Below are 23765 nucleotides of genomic sequence, written 5' to 3' on the forward strand. Positions count from 1 at the left end.
AAGAAAAATGTATAAAATTATTATTTTATCTCCAAATATATCACTACACACGTGAAACGATACGGATATATAAATTACAATATTTTATTATTTTTATTTTTTTTTAAGTGAATAGAAATAAACACCGATTGTTTATGCAAATCTAATAAGCAAATTTTATGACAACGCAGTGCGCACAAAAAAACACATCCGTCCGCTTTGAGATAAAGAGAAGAGAAGAATTTAGTGCTTCCCTTATAGCTATCAGTAGAGCTTGAAATACTCTGCAGTGATTGGGTAGTCTAAAAGAGGCTCTGATGCATAGTGGTTCGGAGTATTTTCCTCCTCCTACTCTATTGTTTAGTTTGGAGCAGTCAGTATAGAAGCTTAGTGCGTTCTCTGGGACTGGAATTTGATCCTCCTCTCTATCTGGAATGATGGTCTGGAAGGGTGTTTGTTGGTACTCCCTGGGAGTACAGTACTCTGTACTGCTGGGAATGAGAGGGTCGTTTAGTAAAATGGGGGAGTGACCCTTGTTAAGGTGGCTCCATTGCTGACGCATAGTGCTGCTGCTCGCTGGATTATTTCCAGCTTTTTGAGGACGTTCTTCTTTTTGAGGGCTGGCCACCATACCAGTCCTCCAAACAGTAGTATGCTTATCATATAGGGGGACTTGCCCCACTTTATTCCTATGGCATTATTGTAGGTGAAGAGGGCTAGTGCAGCCTTTTTTGACCTATCTTCAATGTTGGAGTTCCAATTTAGCTTCCTATCCAAAAGTAGCCCTAGATATTTGGCGCTATCGCTGAAGGAGAGCCTTTAGTTGTTTAGTCTTGGCTTCTCATCCCAGGGGCGGGAACTTGTATTTCCTGCTGAAAAGAACTAACTCTGTTTTCTGAGCATTTACTCACAGGCCATTTCTACTTGTCCATTCGGCTAGGGTTTGCAATTTTGCGCCCATAAGATCCAAGAGCATATATATGTGTATTTGCCTGAAAGAAAGGCTACCAGGGCATATTCCTTCATAGAAAAGGCTTTCTTTATTTTGGAAATGACCGGGTATGCATTCTGTGAGATAGAAATTTGGGTGGGGTTTAGCGTTGATCTTAGGTATAGGCCCATGACTCTTTCTAGCGTCTTTAGCAGAAAGGATGATTGACTGATTGGTCTAAAATCTTTTGGGGTCGTATGCGATGGCTTGCCCGCTTTGGGTATGAAGACGATTCGCGATTTGTGCCACTGTTGTGGCATTTTGCCTAGTGTATGGGATCTGTTAAAAATATTTAGGAGCCAATTTGTGGCAATGTCTCTTGTTTGTTGGATTTGAGCAGCTATTATCTCGTCTAGACCGGCTGATTTATAAGGCTTAAAATTGTGTATTGCCAAGTATAGAGTTTTCTCAATATTCAGTTTGAATTTTATAGGAGGGGTATTTGTATTTGGCAGCGCGTCCGCTTTCGAGGTGCAACCTGGAAAATGGGTTTCCTCACTTGTATTGTTTATATCACTTGTAAAGCCTCGCAGCTGGGGCTGTGTTTTCGATGTCCGAGCAGAAGAAGTTCCATAAGGAGCGCTTTGCCTTTTATAGGATGGCCTTTTTATAGGAGGTCAAAGAGACCTTGTATTCGAGTGTCTCCTCTTTTCCAGCATTAGCCCTATTGAACAGGGGCTTACCGTGTGGAGGATTGCTAGCTCTGTAGACCACCAGGGTGGCCGATTTCGCTTTTTTGGCCAATTTCTTGGATATGCTCTTCTGAGGGCATTGTGACAGACTTGAATGAATTATTGCGCCGGAGTGAAAACCATGGCTTTCCAAGGTTTAAGGATAGTCAGGTGGCTTTGGTGCAATGGTGTTTAAGAGTATTTAGTCCTAAAGTTGGATGAGAAGCCGTCAAGTGCCTTAAGTGCAACTTGACTGTCCGAAAAGATACATATGGGATCCTGGTGCTCATTTGATTGCTATTTCTTCAGCCTGGAACACATTGCAGTGGTCGGAGAGTCCGAAGGGCTCATAGAGACACATTGCACAAAAGAAACCGACTCCCTTAGCTTAAAGTCTGGCATGAAATGGTGCATGTCCAGCCTGATATGACAAAAACTAGCCCTGCTCCTGCTGACAAAAACTCAATAAAATAGAATTGTCAAATGATCGCCGTGTTTAACCCACACCACCGTTTTTAAGCATCTGATTATCTTCAGGAACATACCCCATTTAAGGGGGCAGGATGGTTTGAGACTTCAAAAAAAATTTTTTTTCAGAAATTTTTTCCATAATAGAACATAATCTCAGGAATATCCGGTAAAAGTTTCATGTTGATTGGACTATACATATACACATATATATACACATATATACACACATATACATATACTTTCAATTGCTTTTAAAACTTTAGACGCGCTTTTCTCAAAACAACTTTTTCAAGTCGGTGCGTAACGTAACTCAAAAAGTAATGCTCGGATCTAAATATAATTTTTCACACATCTTTAATACAATAAATACTTGCGGATGAACAAACGATTTTTTTTTTAAAATTTTTTTTACCATTTTTACGGGCAATAATGGGCGGATTTTGATGTAAAAATGGTACCTCCGACTTTACAACCGCGCCAAAAATTCAAAATCGCATATTTTTCAAAATGGTTTCGTTCATCCGCACAAGAAACTAATATTTTAAGAAAATCAATTCCATTTTTTTTATTTTCGATAACACTGTTAGGCCAGACTTTACGCACCGCAAGATAATAATTTTTTGAAGCGACTCCGGCCGACTGCCCGTCACGGGATAAATAATAATTATTTCTTAACAAAAAAATTCCTAGATACTCTCCAAATATAGCCATGTATCGTGTAAAAAAATTGAATAATTATATTCACTCAGAAATGAAAAACAAAATCGCAAAATTCAGTTTTTTTCAGCCTCTGAAACCATCCTGCCTCGTTAAGGCCACTGCCTTGCGGCAGGTATAGAGCGAAATTGCCGCTTTGATTGCCCTTTCTGTTGTATTGACCTGGACTGGAACCAGTGTTCTATCTGTGTGATGCCTAGGTACTTCGCACTACCACTTAGGTTAGAGATTCCCCTAGGAGCTTCGGAAGCTTCAGATTAGGTATTTTGTACTTCCTAGTAAACAGCTTCTCTGTCATTAGGTCGCCAAGCGTTTGCGGTAATTTCCCTACAAAGGCGATAGCAGCATCGTCCGCGTAAGCAATGATTTTGCAGCTGCCACCCTCTAAGGATCGCAGTAGGTTGTCAACCGCCACGTTCCAGAGTAAATGGGAGAATACACCTTGCGGGGTGCCCCTCTTGACGTATCTTCAAATAGACGATCCTCCAAGAGTCGCCTCGACACCACTTTTTAACAGGATATGCCGTATTAGGTGCACAGATCGATCGTCTATTCCAAGTCCTGTCAGTCCATCGATGATTGACCATGGCAGGATTTTGTTGAAGGCACCTTAAATGTCTAAAATGTTTGTAGGGCTGTGGCTCGGCCCTTCCTATAGAAATTCTGTAAGCCTGGTATATTATTTGTGTTTATGGTAAGGTGGAGATGGAAACTTAACAGCCTCACCATTGTCTTAGGAAGGAAGGACAAAAGGCTTGCTTATAAGTCTATAATCCCTGGGGGTGAAGTGAGAGGCTTGGGTATAAAAATACCCTTCGTACGCAGCCATGCTTTTGGCAGAATGCATTTCAGCGTTGCATCACATTGTTGGACAGGTTACGTTGGAGAGCCTTCCGGTTGTTGACCCTCTTCTGGATCAACTAGCTGTTTCAATCCAGAGCATTCAGGGCCCTTTCACCATCATTGCATCGTATATCCCATCAAATCGAGAATTCAGTATCTATCATGCGCATATAGAAAACATCGCCAGTGTCTGTGCTAGAACAGAAGACTCTAGCGCTCTGATGGTAGCTGGCGACCTTAAACTGAGCTCTATTTTTAGTCTAGGGTCCGGAGTCTCTCTACATGTTACTCAATGTTTACCAATCCCTGTCTGTTTCTACCCAAATTAGGCTCTCATTTTTAAAGCTATCAAGTTAAAACTTTGCCCACATATTTCTTTTGTTTGCAGGCAGTATATAAGCCGGGATCGGTCGACTATATACTATAGCTGCCATATAACTAATCGATCGGAAATGGCACAAACTTGCTAATTTTAAAGATGCTTTATGTTTCCAACATTGTTATTAGAAATTTGATTTGATGGTGAAATTCTCATAGGGATCGGACAACTACATATATTCGACCCGATATATCTAAAATAATATAAGCTTCCACTTAACTGTAATGGTTAGCTCCGCCCGAAGGTAGTTTTCCTTTCTTTTTAATGATTTATCGAAAATTTATAATCTAATATTTTTTAATAGTGTCGTAAATAGTAAATAATTATGCCATGTACCATTAAGCTCGTGTGATATGCACCATAAGCCATTATTGATACATATTGAATTTTATAGTTTTGTGCCTTCTGCTTCACCCTTAAATATTATTATTATATTAATATCCCTTAAATAAGTCTAACCTTTCACTTATTAATGTCGCTATTGCATGTTTTGATTGGGTTTCCCTTTTTTCGGATGGCTCGATTGATAAGTTTTATACTAAGATTTTAATGACTCTGTTCAATATTAATGCCTCTGTTAGACTACGAAGATCATATATAGAATAGAAGGAACAAATTTTATAAGCGAAGTGCAAAGAGCCGGTGAGATATACCGGCAATACATGCGTAAATTTGAATTCCTCAATATCTGTATAACCAATATATTTCCGATGTCGAACCTGGCTTCAGATCCAACCCTAAAGTGTTTTGGCGGTTTGTGAATAGTAAAAAATCATCCTCAGACCTACTTTCTTCCATGTGTTAAGGAGGTTTGGCAGTGAACTGTGATAAAGGCATCTCAGAACTTTTTGCTAAATATTTTACCTCAAACCTGGAGCCGAAGGACTCTTGGGATGAGCAGAAGTTCTTCAGAAAATTGTGCCTCTTCTTGAGGTTGGAAGCTTGGACATATTAGAGAAACTGGCCCAGGCAACCCTCTTTGCCTTTCGCAATTTCTTATTATAGTTCAGCTAGTTCAGTGCCTCTTCTTGAGGTTGGAAGCTTGGACATATTAGAGAAACTGGCCCAGGCAACCCTCTTTGCCTTTCGCAATTTCCGCCTAAGTTCAGCTCTGTAGGTCTCACATGCCTCGTCTGTGTTAATACTATAGGCAAAGTTAAAGGCCCTCCGTGCATTTTTCTTATTATAGTTCAGCTAGTTCAGTGCCTCTTCTTGAGGTTGGAAGCTTGGACATATTAGAGAAACTGGCCCAGGCAACCCTCTTTGCCTTTCGCAATTTCCGCCTAAGTTCAGCTCTGTAGGTCTCACATGCCTCGTCTGTGTTAATACTATAGGCAAAGTTAAAGGCCCTCCGTGCATTTTTCTTAAAAGGCGCTAGCGCTGAGGCCCACCAAAGTGACTTTTTTGATCAGCTGCTACTCATTCTTTATTTGGAACAGACCTTGTGGTACGGATTGATACTTGCCTTAGGATCTATCTAATATCTTTTTATAGAGCTCCCAGTTTGCCTTCCTAGTATTGGGTACTGCTAGCTTAGTGTATTTTTCCAAATTCACCTCTATCTCAACAAGGGGGTCTGAAAAGAAGTGTTTGTGTAGGACCCTCCAGCTAGTGACTGCGTTAACCAGGGAGTACAAGAAAGAGGAAATGTCAAGGACTTCTCTCCTGTTCTTGACGATAAAGGTGAGCTTTGAGCCTTTGTTAACCGCTTTGAGCTTAGAACTGGGGATAAACTCGAAAATTGACTCACCCGTCCCATTTGTGTCAGTGCTTCCCCATTGAAGGTGATGAGCGTTGGCATCGCATCCTATTAAAATGCTGAACTTCCTCCTTTAGCTATCTACCACAATCCGCCTGAGCAGCATGTGTGGGGGAGGTCCAACATGGCCGTGGCCCATATACGCTAAGCATATTCTAACTGGCGGCCCGCCTGGGCCATCTATAGCTGCGGCTAAGTGGTCTTCGTGTCTGAAATTTGGTAGCAAGAAGTTAATAAGGCTCTTTTTTTTTGAGAATGCATTCTCGCTTTTTACCTGCTACATCGAATGTACAAAACCTGAAATCCGACGCCCCCAAACCAAATCTGTCTCCATAGATCCGTGGATGGAGACAGGAGGGTAATGGCCGCTTCATTACTGTGGTGGAGATTGATGAGAGCCTAGCAGTGACTTCTCCTCCATTCCGACGGCTCCAAGAGCTTTGGCCAAGTCACTCTCCTCCGAGGTGTACCCTTCCAGAATGTCCTCCTCTACATCCGACATTCCTTTAGGGCGCCCCTCTTCGGTCGGTTTCTCAAAGTCTGGCTCTTGAACGTATATCTCCAAGTTGCCTCCCGACTTGCTCCTTGCATTCTACTTGTAGATCCTCACTGCTCAAGCTCGAAGCCGTATTTAATACGATTACCGGCACGCTCCAGGATCTTCACGGTTTTCTCGTTTAGTGTGAGGACCATCGGGCGCCGTAACCCCACTGCTTCATCCACCTTGGCTATCATCCAGTCTGCCATCCAACATGGCCAGAATTGTAGTTGGGTCTGCCGGCTTCTCTGTCAGCTATTCGCGGGCCCTCGGTTTGCCAGGGATCTTGTCCCAGTCTACCGCTCCCAATATGGCTCCTGGATAAACCTCTCCCAGAGACGCAATCATGCGCTTATACAGGCTTACTGACTCCCACTGACTACTACCCTGGTACCACCCTGCGTCTTCGCAAATTTTTTGGACGTCCTCCGCTCTTGAGCATCTCTTCCATTAAGCGCCCATGCAGCTCATTCATTCTTAAGCCTTAAGATCCAATCTGATCCTAGCCTTTGCCGGCTAGGTTTAGAAAATGATATTAAACATTTTTTTGGAAAGGTTTTCGTTTCGAATGTTTCTTATATTTATAAACATAAAAAGACTTATTAGTTGTATGTTATTTTGGGTCAAACATTAGCTACTACATAGATTTGTTAATACAACATGATAAGTTAACTTTATCGGTTTCTATTATTGCTATTGCTGGGCGCAAGCCGACTCGTTCTCGGTCGCTCGGCTTCGGCGGGCCCTATCTTTACCTTTTTAAGGAATCGAGCTTACGCTCAGCCTATTATCTGAGGCGGGCTCTTGCACATCATCTCATCGGATACAAACCAGAAATTGTAGTAGTTTTTTTCTTTGTATTTTATGTGGACGCTTATAAGTATAATTAATATAAGCTTATAAGTATCTCTTTATTTTTGGAACGTCAATGAAAAATCTCAATGAAAAACATTCATGATATTCCACCAATGTTTAACAAAGTGTACTGGTTTGAGAGCACAGTGGGACGAATCGTGTTCACCGGGCGCTATTTGAAAAATGTAATTTTTGGGCCAGAATTACTTATTTAGATTTATCATAGTTCAATTATGGTAGTGATGAACTCAGTGCACTCAGTGCTCGGTAGGAGCTTTTAAGCTTTACCTCCCGTCGGTTAATATTTCAGGCTCATGTGAACTAGATTCTAGGCCTTAGTCTATTGGAAAGTGGCTCATTAGCAGCACTTCGAAGGCTTTTGCATAAATTCAATGGCCATATGCCAGCCTTCAATTCGACAATTGAGAACGCTGGCTGCATCATTGTCCAGGTGCTCCTTGAAAGGGACCGAGCTACTTAGGATAAGTGGGAGATAATCAAAATGCGTAAGACCTCATTGCACTTGGAAATTCTGGAGCAGCGATGCAGAACATTGAACACCTTCCCCTGCTTGTATATTATGCGGTGGGTGATACAGACACCCAGTAGTGTGCGTTACCCAGTTGTTCGACGATACAATAGCCTCCTTGCCGTCTACGGCTAATTACGGCATTAGTTACCCAAGGCCGAAGAGGTGATATAGACTTGCTTGCTGCAGCGGTCATTCATGTTTGAAATCGGGCTAGGGTTACATGCTGTGCTAATTTGGATTTTAGATCGCAGGTGTACGTTATTTCGTCCCGACTGGATAGTCAGCTGCAACTCCAGAGATGCAAATGAAAGCATGGCGGTGTCCGGAATTCTCCGGCTTTGCGTCAGATGGATACTCGGTCCCACCGCCCCGAATCCTTGGCCCTTGTTAACGCTGTCATCGCCGCCAACATTACGGACCTCCAGCTTCGTTTCAGTTTGAATATGTAAAGCTTAAATATTCCGGGCAACCTCACAATAGCTAATCCTCAACGCATCGATTTACTTATTGGAGCAGTCTTTTCTATGAGCTGCTGTTTATTTGGTAAATCCAGCTCTCAGCTGGCCTATCGACTGCGAATATCCTAAGCCTCCTGAAAGAACGCTATGATTGACTGCTCCAAGTCTATCCTACTAAGATTCCGTTGCCATCGTTTGGCCATTACAGGAGATATCTGAAATATGTACCGATGCATCAGAGTTGTCCTTTCACTTTTCTGAAGTTCTGTCTGTTTTGCCTGAAGAAGATCGGGAGTCGATTTTTTCAGTTTGATGATAGCAGCAATTTTACAAAGACCTCGCTCTAGTTGCTGCGACTGATCGCTCATTATTTTCTTTTGAAGGGCTTCAGTCAACCTCAAAGCCCACCAGGAGCATCGTTTTTTCTACAATCGCGCGGATGTATGATTCGTTAGGACTTGTTGCTTCTGTTAAGATCTATTTCTTAAGGCAAAGATCTTTCCGCGAAAGTTATGCTATGAGAAGTTGCCCTTGGATTGAAGAGTTTCTCTACCTCTATAATCCGATTGCGATTCGATTTGTTGCAGCTTTGCCAGGGTGCAGCGTACTGGTGCGATTCTGCACTGCAGCGGATATTCGCTTATGTGCACGTTAGCGAGTTCGCCATAAGGGTGTCATAGCTAGCGACATCAAGTCTTGAAACCAACCAATTTTGCGACTAGTGCAGCGTGTGAATTTTTTGAATCTACACACGAGACCTCGCGCTCTGTTAGCTGTTATTCCAAATATTGACCAATTGGGGGAGAAAAACTGTGACGAAGGCATTGTACTAAAATATCCTATGCTTCCGGCTGCTGGAGCACATTGCGGGTCATTTTATTATAAGCCAGAAAATATTTATTTGCTACTAAAGTCTTTCCTCTGACTTTGCCGTATCCCGACGTGTTTTTTGCGATTGCTCTCATCTTATTACCTACATATATCTACATATATCTTCGATACGAGACTCCTCTTTTCGCGTATCATTGTCTGAGATAATTGACTTACATAGTTCATTATCCACACACTTCTTAAAAATAATATTATTCTTCAATATTATTTCTGCCGTGCTCTGCGAATATTCATATATAATATATATATTCCTGAGTCTATTCTCCGATCGAGTAATCCCGTTATATCATTGTTACTCTGAAGCGGTTATTCGTAACATTCGTATCTCTTTTGTTACGTATTCTCTTCGACGTGCCTGATCCGAACGTGCCTCTCTACCACTGAACTCTTTGAACTCTACCATTGAACTCTTCTCGCTCTCACTACAGTGGACAAATCTCAGTAAATAATGATTCTAATTTGCACTGCTAAGAAATGCGAGTTTGGAGGATCCATCACTGGAGATTCGTATCTTTCCTGCTGGCTTTGCAACAACTGCTCACATATTAAATGTGCTGGTGGTGGGCATAATGGACGGATAAGCGATCTCATCACTAAGAATATTGGTCTGACATGGTCTTGTATTGCCTGCAGAGAGATCGAGTCTGAGATGCGGACCTTCATGAAGCAGACGAGAAACGGTTTTCTTGATGTCCGTAAGCAGTTTTCTGCACTTAATGAGCAATTCCTTACACTTGAGACCCATTTTCTTGGTCTCAAGTTAGTAAGTGAATCTCCAAGGAGAAAAATTCCGAACAATAACCCGATGGCGGTCAATCTATTGGGCACTCCTGCTTCTCATGCGATTCATTCGGATAAATTCTTAACTCCTAATACTTCATCGCCTTCTGTTGTTCCTGTGGAAGTGATCCATTCACCAAGTCTGCCAATGGAATCGTCAATGAGTCTTGTTCCACCTATTGTCCTGGATCCTCCATCGTTGGAAAACATCCAGGTTCCTGTGGCTCCGTCACCTAGGCCTCTCACTGGTGTGGCGCCTGAGTTAAAATCCTCTGGGCTTTCGCTGAGAGCTGTTGCACCTCGTAAAGCCATATTCGTATCCCGCCTCATGCCGGATGCCACTGTGGATGATGTCAGGAGTCACCTCTTAAAACATCTTAAGGTAGCTCCTAATGATTTAGCGGTCTTTAAGTTTAATTTTAATCATAAGCGTAACATATCCTCTTTCAAAATTGTAATTCCTGAATCCTACTTTGAAAAAGCACTTGATCCGTCAGCCTGGCCCGAATTTTTAGCTAAAGACCCTCTGAATCACAACTTTGCCGATTCAGCTCCAAAAAACTGAGTAATAATGTTTTTTCTTGCTGCTACCAAAACGTTCGAAGTATTCTGAGCCAATTTTTTACTAAGAGTGGTTCTTTTGAATTTTATGCTATTGCACTTACTGAAACCTGGCTTAATTCCTCTGTCTCTGATTATGAAATTTTTGTTCCAAACTACACTGTGTTTCGATTGGATAGGCCTTCTTTTGGTGGTGGTGTCCACATTGCTGTTAGCATTAAATACTCAGCTGAACTAATCACTTTCCCGAATCAGTTTGGAATCGAGTTTATCGCAGTAAAAATAACTGTTGGTCCGTCTCATATTTTCATGACCTGTTCTTATATACCTCCATCGGTTGATGATACGGTATACTTTCATCACCTTAATGCTATCAAGTTCGTTTTATCATTAGTCAATGACTCTGATTTTGTCCTAATCATGGGTGATTTCAACCTTCCCCAAATCTCCTGGATCCCGTGTGAAGATGACAATTCCTTGCATTCTAGCTGCCATAACGACTTCATTGATGAACTAATTGAAATTGCTCTTTCCCAAATTAACCCCATCCTTAACACACTTAGCAGGTCCCTAGACCTTATTTTCTGTAATAGAATATCCTCTGTCACTGTAAACCGGTCTTCACCACTATCGCTTCCTGAAGATGTACACCATCCCACACTATTGGTTTCGGTGTTAATTGATGTCCCTAATATTCATAACTATGAGGCTCAGTATCGTTCTAAATGTTTCTGAAAAACGGATTACAACGCTCTTCGCAATCATTTAGCCGGAATTGACTGGGAATATCTTTCATCTTTTAACTCTATTGATGCTGCTACTGATTCTTTTTATGATGTAATCCACAACGCGTTGGACAAATTTGTTCCAGTACTTTCATCGTCTTCATCAACGAAACCGCCATGGTTTAACAAACACCTTTCTTGTCTTAAGAACAGGAAATCTAGAGCTTACAAAATGTTTCTTAAGTCTGGATCTTTGTTTCATCAGACAAACTTTCTTTACATTCGTAACCAGTTTATTCTTCTTAATAATCAACTTTATAAGAGTTACATTGTAAATTGTAAGGCTAACTTCCGAAATAATCCGAGCTCCTTTTATTCGTTTGTCAATATGAAACGTAAATCCAGTCTTTTTCCTCCTTCCCTATCTTATAAAAATATTTCTGATTCTTCAGATCATGGTATTGCAAATCTCTTTGCATCATTCTTTCAATCAACTTATTCGTCCGATTCTTATAATTTAAATTCTACATACCCTTATAATATTCCGTATATAAACAATATCTACTTGTCTAAATTTAATCATTTTGATGTTTCTAATGCTCTTTCAACCTTGGATATCTCTTTTTCTGCTGGTCCTGATAACGTCCCGAGCTGTATTCTTAGGTACTGCTCCGATATCCTATGCTATCCTCTTACTACTCTATTCAATTTATCTTTGGACCTTTCATGCCTTCCCAAGAGATGGAATGAATCTTTTATTATTCCACTTTATAAGAAAGGTTCTAAAATACTTATTGATAACTACCGTGGTATTGCTAAACTTTCTGCTATTCCCAAGCTGCTGGAGAAAATGGTTACATTGCAACTGCAACATCATTGCAAAAGTATAATTTCCTCCACCCAGCATGGTTTTGTCAAAAATCGTTCTACAACAACCAATTTGCTAGAATTCACTTCGATCGTCCATAAGGGTTTTCTCAAACGAATGCAAACCGATGTTATTTACACCGATTTTAGCAAAGCTTTTGATTCTGTTAATCACCGTCTCCTTCTCCAGAAACTTTATCTTATGGGTTTCCCTCCTAATATCATAAAGTGGATGACTTCATATCTATCTAATCGTACGCAGCGGGTTTTGTTCAAGAACATCACATCTCAAGTTATAAAAGTAACATCTGGTGTTCCGCAAGGCAGTCACTTAGGACCTCTTCTATTTATCCTCTTTGTTAACGACTTGCCTAGTGTCGTGAGCTATGCTACTACACTTATGTATGCTGATGATGTGAAGCTCTGTTTTTCTTACTCTGACCACTTTCTTCATAGACATCTACAGTTTGACCTTGACGAAGTATTCTTGTGGTGCTCTAATAATCTCCTCTCACTAAACTGCTCAAAATGCAAGGTTATGACGTTTAACCGTAGCACGCCTCATGTCATCTCGTACTCACTTGGGAATCACTTTTTAGATCGTGTTTCCTTAATGAATGATCTTGGAGTTCTTTTCGATCACAAGCTGTCGTTTAATGAACATATTTCTCTAACAGTTAATAAAGCCAGAGGAGTACTTGCATTTATCAAGCGCTGGTCAAAAGAGTTTGATGATCCCTTTACCACTAAAACGTTGTATATCTCTTTGGTTCGTCCGATCCTTGAATACTGTTCATGCGTTTGGAGTCCGCAGTATATGGTTCATCAAAGAAGTATTGAATCAGTGCAAAAGCAGTTTATTTGCCTTAAAATATTTAAACTGGGACTCAGATGGTCTTCTTCCACCATATAGTTGTCGGCTAAAGTTATTAGACCTGCCACCATTGCAGGTACGTCGTACTTGTGCTGGGGCCATGCTCCTTTATAAACTCATTCTTGGTCAAGTTGACTCTCATCTTTTTCTTGAAAAAATCAAATTTTCTGTTCCAAATAGGTCAACCAGGTCCTTCCGACCCCTTTGGTTACCAATTTGTAGATCAAATTTTGTGGACCATGATCCTTTTCGTGTTATTTGTAAAAATTATAATCTATTGTCCCATTTATTTTCCCCTGAATTATCCCTTGATGTAATAAAATCTAAATTGTTTGTTTTTCTTTTGAATAATTTTCCTAATTCTTAATTATAATTAATTAATTTTAAAAATTGTGTATATAAATAACAGATAATTGTTACTTCAATAAATAATAATAAAAGCCGTCTACCTAGAGCTTTCAAAGAATCTATCCACATCCTCTTTTTTTCCTTCCACATCCGGAGCCCATTCGGTCTGACAACGTAAACAATTTTGTTATAGCTATTAATTATAGCTCATCCAGCTCTTCATAAGCAATAAGCATCAACGGCGGCTGTTGGAGTTTTACCCGATTGAGCCGATCGAGTGGCATTTTCGATCTCCACATTTCGGTGGACTCTAGAAAGCGGCTATCAAAACAGCAAAGCATTTATTTTACCGGGGTGTTTGACACTCAGTCCTTGGATTTGAGGAGCTGCGAAATCTGCTCACATTGGTGCTGCATTAATTTCAGCAGCTTTTTCAACTTCACCTTATAGATGAAGTTGGAGTACAGGCCCCAACCAAGGGGAGAATGTGGTGTCACACAGTAGCACCTGTAGCCACTTGTAAATAAAGCAGAAAATAATTGTTTTCGGTTTGTTGGTCGCAAGCTGGCCTAGCTTTTAGCTAGCTAGCAAAACAATATTTGTGAAATGACGGAAATTTTTCCTGTATTGTTTTTTTTATTATATTTACAGTAGCTTCAGAAATGTTAACTGATCTAATCCTAATGATTTTATTTATTTAATTTGTTTCAGCTCTGGCTCTGTGTGATTGGTCACAGTTACAACAAAGGAGAAGAAACTTAGCCCGTCGACACTGTTCCCCCCGGGAATCATCTTCGTATTTTTCAAAAATGTCTGAGATTGGATGTTTAGAAATTAATAATTTGATAAACCAAATGAAAATCAAATCATTTGAAAAAAAATACGATATAAAAAACCTAATTCTTAAAGCTAGCGCCAACATGTTTTGCCAATATATGTGTTCAACTCGGTTTAATTATAATGATAAAGAGTTTCATAAAATAGTTCAATATTTTGATGAAATATTTTGGGAAATAAACCAGGGATATTCCCTCGATTTCTTGCCTTGGCTTAAACCTTTTTATAGTTCTCACACAAAGAAGATTGTGCATTGGTCTACGACAATAAGAAAATTTATTATGGATAGAATTATTAACCAAAGGGAAAAAAGAGTAGATTTGGATGAGCCGGATAAAGACTTTATTGATGCTTTGCTGAAAAGCTTAAAAGAGGATAAGAATGTTTCCCGAAACACTATAATTTTTATGCTAGAAGATTTTATTGGAGGGCACTCAGCTGTTGGGAACTTGGTGATGTTGGCTCTTTCATATATAGCTAAAAATCCTACGATTGGTGAAAAAATAGAGAAAGAGGTGTATGGAATATCAAAAAAGGGATCTCGAAGGATTAGCCTTTATGATATGAATATAATGCCATACACAATGGCGACTATTTTGGAAGTACTTCGCTGCTCTTCTTCCCCCATAGTTCCACATGTAGCGATGGAAGACACAGTTGTTGCAGGATTTGGTGTGACGAAAGGCACTATTATATTTATAAATAATTATGCGTTGAATATGAGTGATAAATACTGGTTAAATCCTGAAAAATTTGAACCCGAACGATTTTTGGAGGAACAAAGATACTCTATGAAAACATATAAAAATAGGCGAAGCTCGAATGGGTCAGATTCTGGTATTGAGTTTGAAAGCGATAAAGGAATTGGCAATAAAACAATAATTAAGAACAACTTTTCAAAAAAAAATGGTAAAAAGTCTTTAAAAATAAGATCATATAAGTTAAGAGGCAATGTGCCTCATTTCCTTCCCTTTAGCATAGGTAAGCGTACATGTATTGGACAAAATTTGGTGAAAGGGTTTGGATTTATTTTGTTAGCAAATATAATGCAACATTTTTATGTAACAAGTGTAGATTTATCAAAAATTGTTGTCAATAAGGCAACTGTGGCCTTGCCGGCCAAATGTTTTGAGATAGTATTGTGTCCCAGAGTTGAGCACTTAAACCAAATAAATTAAACTATAAAAATGTATCATTAAATATATTAATTTTTGGAAAAAAGGATTAAATAAATTAAGTGAATTTCCGGCTTATTAGATTTACGATTGAATAAATTGAATAAATAAAAACAGAAGAAGACAGGTAATCATATGTTTCCTTTAATATTTTGTTAAAAAATATAATTGTTTATGATCATATCGCGGGATATCTGGACGATGGACCCGCACAATAACAATACGGATCGGAGGCCCAAGCGGGGCAAACAGGGGGGGGCAAATAAAGAAAGCCCGCCGATAGATATGGAAGAAAAATTGGATTTACGCGATTCGCAAAGAGTTCCTAAAAAGAAGAGCATAAGGAGCATGGAGCCCGTGCGGACACGTGCGGAAGCCAGTCCTGGTACAGGTGGACTATGCGAAAGTGGCGAAAAAAGTCCGAGAGTGGTCGTTCCGATTCGACGGAACAGGAGATCCCCTTGAGTTCGTGGACCGAGTAGCATGGTCTGCCAAAACATACGGGATGGATATAAACACAATCCCGCGGGCGATGCCAGAACTACTCCAGGGCAGAGCGCAAAGGTGGTTATTAATGAACGATGAGGAGTGGCCCACATGGAAGGAGTTCAGAAGGAGCTTCGAGGCCATTTTCCTGCCAAAAGGGTACTTTGAGAAACTGGCAGAGCAGGTTCGGCAGCGGAAACAGCAACGAGCAGAACCGTTTAAAGAATACATGGTGGACCTTCAGACGCTAATAAAGCCTTTAGGAAAGTCCAAGAAGGAGGTCATTGAAAGGCTAGTGGAGAGCTGCATGCCGCGCATGAAAATATTCATGAGGCCATACGCATGCGCATCGCTCGAGGAGGTGATGGGTCTGGCCGAGGAATTCGAGGAGCTGGCCTTGGAAGAAGAGGTTTTTAACAGGCACGGTAGACAGAGGGTGGCCAAAAGAAGAACGGCACAAGGAGCCACCGGAGCAACAGAGCCCTCCAGGACAGGGGTGGGGGCAGAGATGGCAGCCGGAGGGGCAACGCCAAATGCCACTGCAACAGCAGCCGAGCCAGCAATGGACAGGCCCAAGGCAACAGCAGCCGAGTCAACGATGGGCAGCAAGCCAAAGCCAAAGGCAGCCGAACCTGAAGTGGGCAGCGACGCCTAGACAGGGACAGATAGAAAACTCAGCGCAGGCGTGCAACAGGTGCGGAGGCATGGGCCATTGGGCCAGTGGGTGCAGGAACCCCAGAATTTGGTTCTGCAGGATGTGCGGCGCAGTAGGGGTGAGAAGCACAGAGTGCTGTCAAAGAGCGGGAAACGTGCAGCGATCTCAGCCGTAGAGAGGAAGGCACAGATCGCGAGGTTCTGCCTCTCAGAATAAGTTGGAGGATTAACAGGAGAAGATCAGCAGTTGGCGGCAGTCATCAAGGTCGAAGGTGCAGAAGTGAGGGCCATGATAGACACCGGGGCAACGGCTAGCTTCATTTCAAAAGAACTAGCAGAGAACCCAGGAATCGCCGGAGAATGGAAAGCAACAAGGAGACTAGTAAAGTTGGCCAACGGGAGCCACACCGAGACTCAAAAGGTACTCCTACCAACTGTAAGCTTTTTCAACAAGAAAAAAGAATTGAATATGTTACTGTTGCCAGGCATGGGAGCCAGCGCGGTGTTTGGATGGGATTTCCTCGCAGAATTCGGCACAACAATAAACTGCGCTGGTGGCCTGCGTCACGATCCCGAGAAGAGAAAGATGGAAAGGATGCTTGGAGGATAAGCTGTCAATAGCTATAACTGGACCATCAGAAGAATGGGAGAGCGAGCGGGACAGCCAGAAGGGTTGTTCAAACATAACCCAGCAAAGAATCACGATGAAGGACGACATCCCAATAAAACAAAGATATTACCCAAAAAACCCCAAAATACAGGGGGAAATCAATGAAAAGGTGGAAGAGCTGCTGGAGAAGGGATGCATTGAGCCGTCCAACAGCGCCTACAGCTTACCCATTATCATGGTGAGGAAAAAGACGGGTCAGTGGAGAATGTGCGTGGACTTTCGGCAGATCAACGCAAAATCAGTAAAAGATGCGTACCCTATGCCAAGGATAAACTTCATATTGGAACAATTGAGGGTGGCAAAATTTTTCAGCAGCCTGGACCTTAAGGATGGCTATTGGCAAATCTATTGGCACTGGAGGAAAAGAGCAGGAAGTATACGGCCTTTACGGTACCAGGGAAAGGTCTGTACCAGTGGAAGGTGACGCCATTCGGATTACACTCGGCCTCGGTAACATTTCAAAGGGCTTTAGACCAGGTCATAGGCCCGGACATGGCTCCTCACGCATTTGCGTATCAAGATGACATCAAAAAAATGACAGCAAAAAAAAAATTTTTTTTTTAATAATAAAGAATAGCAGTTCGATTGCAGTCGTCGCATGCAGACGTGTTTTTTTTATTGTGCTCCGGGAAAAAAATATTCAATAAAATCATAAAAGTGCAGTGACTGCTCTAAGAAATCTACAATAACGCGAAAAGACGCTTTTTGCGATGAAATCGCTAATGTTTATATTGATTAATTAATTAATTAATTAATATAAAACACAACACTTAAAACTCAAACTAAATCAACCTCGACTGCAATGAGTTCAAACGACGTTCGCACACAACGTCAACGTGAGCTAGACGAGAGACGGCTCTCAGTACAAAGAAACAACGCGTACTTCTCTTTTAAAGCAACCGAAAACCATGCAAGCTCCGATCAAGCTCGGTCAATTACCCCCAACTTGACCGAATTCTTAAACGTAGAGAGCGAGAGAGCGCGTTCCTGCTCCCCCTCGATACCATCGATGTCTCTGCAGCCAAAGAGTGCAGTAACTAGCACCTCAATTTCTTTGACAACGTCAACAGTAACAACAACAACAACCGCAACTGTATCGACAGCGCGTTTAACGACGTCATCAGCTAGCAGAGCAAATAGTAATACGTCCGCGCTGCCCGAAAACCAAAACAAAAACAAAAACAATGACTATATTAAGCCGGCTGTGCAGACTGGCATGGATCGCTACATCCAAATCAAAAGGAAGCTGAGCCCCCTGAATTCCAAACGCAAAATAACCCGTGGCAATGCTAGCCTAGTAGCAAAAGAAACGCCCATTAACTCAAACCGATTTAAAATCTTGGCAGACGCCGATGAGGTTGAGGCGGTCGAATCCACTGAAGTTGGGAAAAGGAAGCCAAAACCTCCGCCTATCTATATACGCAAAAAAAGTTCCAATGTTCTTGTCAACAAAATTATTGAGCTTATTGGTAAGGATAACTTCCACATAATACCCCTTGTAAAGGGCAACATTCAAGAAACAAAAGTTCAAATGAAGTCTGAAGATAACTATAGAGTATTATCAAAATATCTTACCGAGAATAAAAAGAACTTTTACACGTACCAGCTAAAAAGCAGCAAGGGCCTGCAAGTCGTACTTAAGGGCATAGAGCCCGAAGTAAAGCCTGCAGAGATAAAAAAGGCGCTACAGGAGAAGGGTTTTAGCGCCAAGACAGTCTTTAATATCCTTAACAGGGATAGAAAGCCGCAGCCACTCTTTAAGGTTGAGCTTGAACCAGAAACCAAGCTCCTGAAGAAATACGAAGTGCACCCAATATACAATCTTCAGTACCTGCTGCACCGCAGAATTACAGTTGAGGAACCGCACAAACGCAATGGCCCGGTACAATGTGCGAACTGCCAGGAATATGGCCATACAAGGTCATACTGTAAACTGCGCCCGGTGTGTGTAGTTTGCGGAGAGCTTCATGACTCCGCACACTGCCCAGCGAGCAAAGATGACAGCAACTCGAAAAAGTGCGGCAACTGCGGTGGCAATCACACTGCTAATTATAGAGGATGCCCAGTCTATAAGGAGCTGAAAAGTCGCATCCACCAGAAAGGAATAGCTGCCCGCACCCAAAATGGACAGTTCACGGCGTCCAGATCAAACCCTGAAGTCTTCTTCTCGACTGCAGCCAGATCCTCACTAGGACCCATTATCGTTGACAAAAATGTGACATACGCAAGCGCCTTAAAATCAGGACCGGCGACACCTGCCTCAGGAAGCTCATTTCTGCAATCAGCATATCAAGAACCGAACACGGCTCAGCAACATCAACCAACAGAGCAGCCAAAAAGCAACTTTGAAGCTATGATATGCAGCCTACAACAAAGCCTGACGGAATTTATGTCGTTTATGCGCACAACTATGCAAGATTTAATGCGAAACCAAAATCTATTGATTCAAATGCTGGTTTCACAACAATCCAAATAATGGCTTTCCTACGGATATCTACGTGGAACGCTAACGGCGTTTCGCAACATAAACTTGAGTTAGCTCAATTCCTACTCGACAATCACATCGATGTAATGCTGCTTTCGGAAACACACCTCACAAACAAATACAATTTTCAACTACGAGGATATTCATTCTACGGAACAAATCATCCAGATGGTAAAGCACATGGTGGGACTGGAATTCTAATCAGAAGCCGCATAAAGCACCATTATCAAAACAAATTTGCTAAAAACTACCTACAGGCCACATCTATAAATATACAACTAAATACTGGCAACCAACTTACACTAGCCGCCGTATACTGCCCCCCTCGCTTCAATATAGCTGAAGATGAGTTTATGCAGTTTTTCAACACACTTGGAGACCACTTCATAGCAGCAGGAGACTACAATGCCAAGCACACACACTGGGGATCCCGTCTCGTGACTCCAAAAGGGAAGCAGCTCTATAATGCAATTATCAAAGCCAAGAACAAGCTCGACTATGTTTCTTCTGGCACACCAACATACTGGCCGGCAGACCCAAGGAAACTACCAGATTTAATAGACTTTGCGATTACCAAAAACATCCCTAAAAATCTGATAAGCGCCAATTGCCTATCGGATCTTTCATCTGATCACTCGCCTGTCCTGTTTATTCTACTGCGACATCCAGGAACATTGGAACAACCATTAAAAATTGACCTCACAGAAAACCAATTGGGTTAAGTACAGAAAATATATCAGCTCACACATTGAGCTAAGTCCTCATCTCCACGATGAAGCCAACGTAGACAGCTTTGTTAATTCACTTGAGTCTGTACTCGTCTCTGTAGCTCGAGCCTCAACATCGCAAACTATAAATACACAAAGCAATAAAAAGACAAATCTACAAATCGAACAGCTCGTCCTCGAAAAGCGGCGTTCACGTCGCGAGTGGCAATTCCACAGATCGCCATCTACTAAGCAAAGCTTTAGACATGCCTCACGTCAACTTACTAAAGCCCTACAGCAAGAAGAAGCTTATGTCCACCGCCGCTATATAGAGCAATTGTCAACTTCTAGTACAAAACACTCACTATGGAGAGCTCACCCAACTCTAAGCTCACCGAAAGAAACAGTGATGCCTATTAGAAATCCCACAGGCGGCTGGGCGCGCAGCGATGCAGACAGAGCCAGCACGTTTGCCAATCACCTCAAAAATATCTTCCAACCAAATCCGGCCACTAGTGCCTTTACTCTGCCGACTTTACCATATGAGCCTCAGCTTCAACATGAACCAATCGAGTTTCGCCCAAACGAAATCGCTAATATCATCAAAAACCAACTAAATCCGAAAAAATCACCAGGCTGCGACCTCATAACTCCCAAAATGATCATTGAGCTTCCATATTGCGCCGTCTGCACTATCACCCAGCTCTTCAATGCCATCGCAAAACTTGGCCACTTTCCAGCGAGATGGAAAAAGTCAATTATAATAATGATAGCAAAGCCGGGAAAAGACCACACAATTCCCACGTCGTATAGACCTATAAGCCTACTTTCATGCTTATCTAAACTCTTTGAGAAATGCATTCTGACTCGAATAAACACATACCTAAGGATCCAGGAAGGAATCCCGTCACATCAGTTTGGGTTTCGTGAAAAGCACGGTACAATTGAGCAGGTCAACCGGATAACAGCAGAAATTCGGAATGCATTCGAAAAACGCGAGTACTGTACCGCAATATTTCTAGATGTCTCTCAAGCATTTGATAGAGTCTGGCTAGAAGGTCTAATGTACAAAATCAAGACAATGCTCCCTTGTAATACCCACAAGCTTTTAGAGTCTTACCTCTACGACAGAAAATTTGCTGTGAGGTGCAACACTGATATATCTGACGAATTCACTGTTGGAGCTGGAGTTCCTCAAGGAAGCGTACTCGGACCAACATTATATGTTCTCTACACAGCAGACATCCCGACAAGCACACGATTAACAACATCTACGTTTGCTGATGATACAGCTATTCTTAGCCGCTCAAAATGCCCGATGCAAGCAACTGCGCAGCTAGCTCTTCATCTGGTGGATGTTGAAAAATGGCTATCAGACTGGCGAATTAAAGTAAACGAACAAAAATGCAAGCACGTTACGTTCACCTTGAATAGGCAAAACTGCCCGCCCCTTACGCTAAACAACACCCTACTCCCGCAAGCAAACGAGGTAACATATCTAGGAGTACACCTCGATAGAAGACTCACATGGCGTCGGCACATAGAAGCTAAAAGAACCCACCTAAAGCTAAAAGCCAGCAGCCTTCATTGGCTTATCAACGCTCGGTCTCCCCTTTGCCTTGAATATAAAGTCCTGCTGTATAACTCGGTACTTAAACCTATATGGATGTACGGCTCCCAGTTATGGGGGAATGCCAGCAATAGCAATATTGACATAGTCCAGCGAGCTCAGTCGAAGATCTTGAGAACAATCACCGGGGCACCTTGGTACGTTCGCAACGAATACATACATCGCGACTTAAACATTCTTCCAGTCAAAGATGTGATCGCAGAACAGAAGGAAAAGTACTTTAGCAAGCTATTGTCGCACCCTAACCACCTGGCGAGAGGTCTAACAAGGTTGAGTAACCAATCACGACTTCGTCGGAATGACCTACCCACCCACCGACCGTCTTGAGGAACGTGCAACCAGAATGCAGTCTTAGTCTACTGTTAGTTAAATGTTAATGTTAAGATTTGAAAACTTATTGTTAGTCTCAAAATTAAGAGAAGATCCAATAAATAAAAGCAAAGTTTAATAAAAAAAAAAAAATAAAAATAAAGAATTACAAAATAATTATAAAAAAAAAAAGGGAAAAAAGGGGGATGGGGAGGTAATCAAAAAAGAGAACACAAAACGAAAGCCACTGAAAAAAAAATAAATATTAAAAAAAAAATGCAAAAAAAAAATCGAAAAAAAATATAAAGAATATATATTAAAAAAATGAAAAAAATATTATATTTAAAAAAAATAAAAAAAAAAAATTGAAAAAGATATTGTAAAAAATGGGAAAAATGCATAATATGGAAAAAAATAGAAATACATAAAACAATTGGGAAAAAAGAGACTCATATTCCTTTAATATGCACAAAATATATATATAATAGAAAAGAGGTGCATACAACGGCAGAAACAGAGATGGAAGGGGAACGACCCTAACGACACCCGAAGAAGGGGGGAGCTGGATAAGGGTATCCACACGCAAGAAAAAAAACAGAAAAAAGAACAAACATGAAGCTGGAACAACGAAGCTTCTGTAGTTCCCGAAGAAGGAGGGACGTGTGAGGAGATTAGATCTCCCACACACCGAGACAGGTGGCAAGAGGGGCAGCGGGGGGGGGGGGGGGGGGCTAGCAAGTCAGCACGGCAGCGTCGGATGGGCCAGCTGTGTTTAGAAAGAACGGAAAAGGAAAGCAGAAGAGCAGCAAAGAAGACAACAGCAACAACACAGGCCCCGCAACCAGAGCCCGTGAGTCCAAACGAAGGGAACCGTGAGCCGTTTCGGCCCCAGGCACCAAGACCAGGCACGACCTGCTGGACGTAAGCTTTGGGAGGGCGTGTGTATTGGCACCAACCCGGTCGGTCGGCTGAGCCAAGCGGCCGGTGAGATTCACCCTTTTTGTAAACTTAGCATAATAAAGGGGATTTGTTGTAAACGAAGCATACCGTGTTATTTCTGGGCTTGGGCAAATCACGTCGAATCTATAAATTCGGTGTAGCGTACCCCAAACTCTGTGAGCTAGTCAGCAAATGCCGCGCAAATAAGCAATAGCAAAAACAGTTCGTTACAAGTTCTTCTCATTTTCTTCCTTACAGCGGCTTCGCCGCAACAATTTTCAATTTTCTGCCGTGCTATTCTCCATTATTGCTGTAGTAGATATCGGGCTGTTCAGAATGAAATGCGATCCTTTATGCGTCAGACCATGATTGATTTTAAACAGTTTGCCGTTGTTAAACGTAAAATCAATGATCAACTTTGAGTGCTCGATTCTGAATTCAACAACTTTAAATAAATCTTTTAAGCGTAAAATTCTAATACTAAACTTATAGTTTAATAGGACGCTGGATAGCCTGATCAGCCGGAAACTAGGCTGATATTAAGAACATCTTCTGGGAAATTTGAGACAAAAAATACTGTTCGTCCGTAGAGCGTTATGCGGCCACTATGTCGAACTTGAACTCGCGGGCATAA

At 41.6% G+C, this 23765-nt stretch overlaps 1 protein-coding gene across 3 annotated transcripts in view; it reads left to right on the plus strand.

Moving 5' to 3' along the window:
• The window catches only part of LOC6502732 (cytochrome P450 307a1), a 174689-nt gene extending 159302 nt beyond the window's left edge, over nt 1–15387 (plus strand). For all 3 annotated transcript variants that reach the window (XM_044714747.1, XM_032454654.2, XM_044714746.1), the window contains one exon: nt 13951–15387. In XM_044714747.1, the coding sequence (XP_044570682.1) occupies nt 13951–15254 (1304 nt within the window). In that variant the 3' untranslated portion in view covers nt 15255–15387. The remainder of the gene's footprint in view (nt 1–13950) is intronic.
• Nucleotides 15388–23765: the final 8378 nt, after the last annotated feature.

The sequence above is a fragment of the Drosophila ananassae genome, chromosome 2R, assembly GCF_017639315.1.
Source record: "Drosophila ananassae strain 14024-0371.13 chromosome 2R, ASM1763931v2, whole genome shotgun sequence".
NCBI lineage: Eukaryota > Metazoa > Arthropoda > Insecta > Diptera > Drosophilidae > Drosophila > Drosophila ananassae.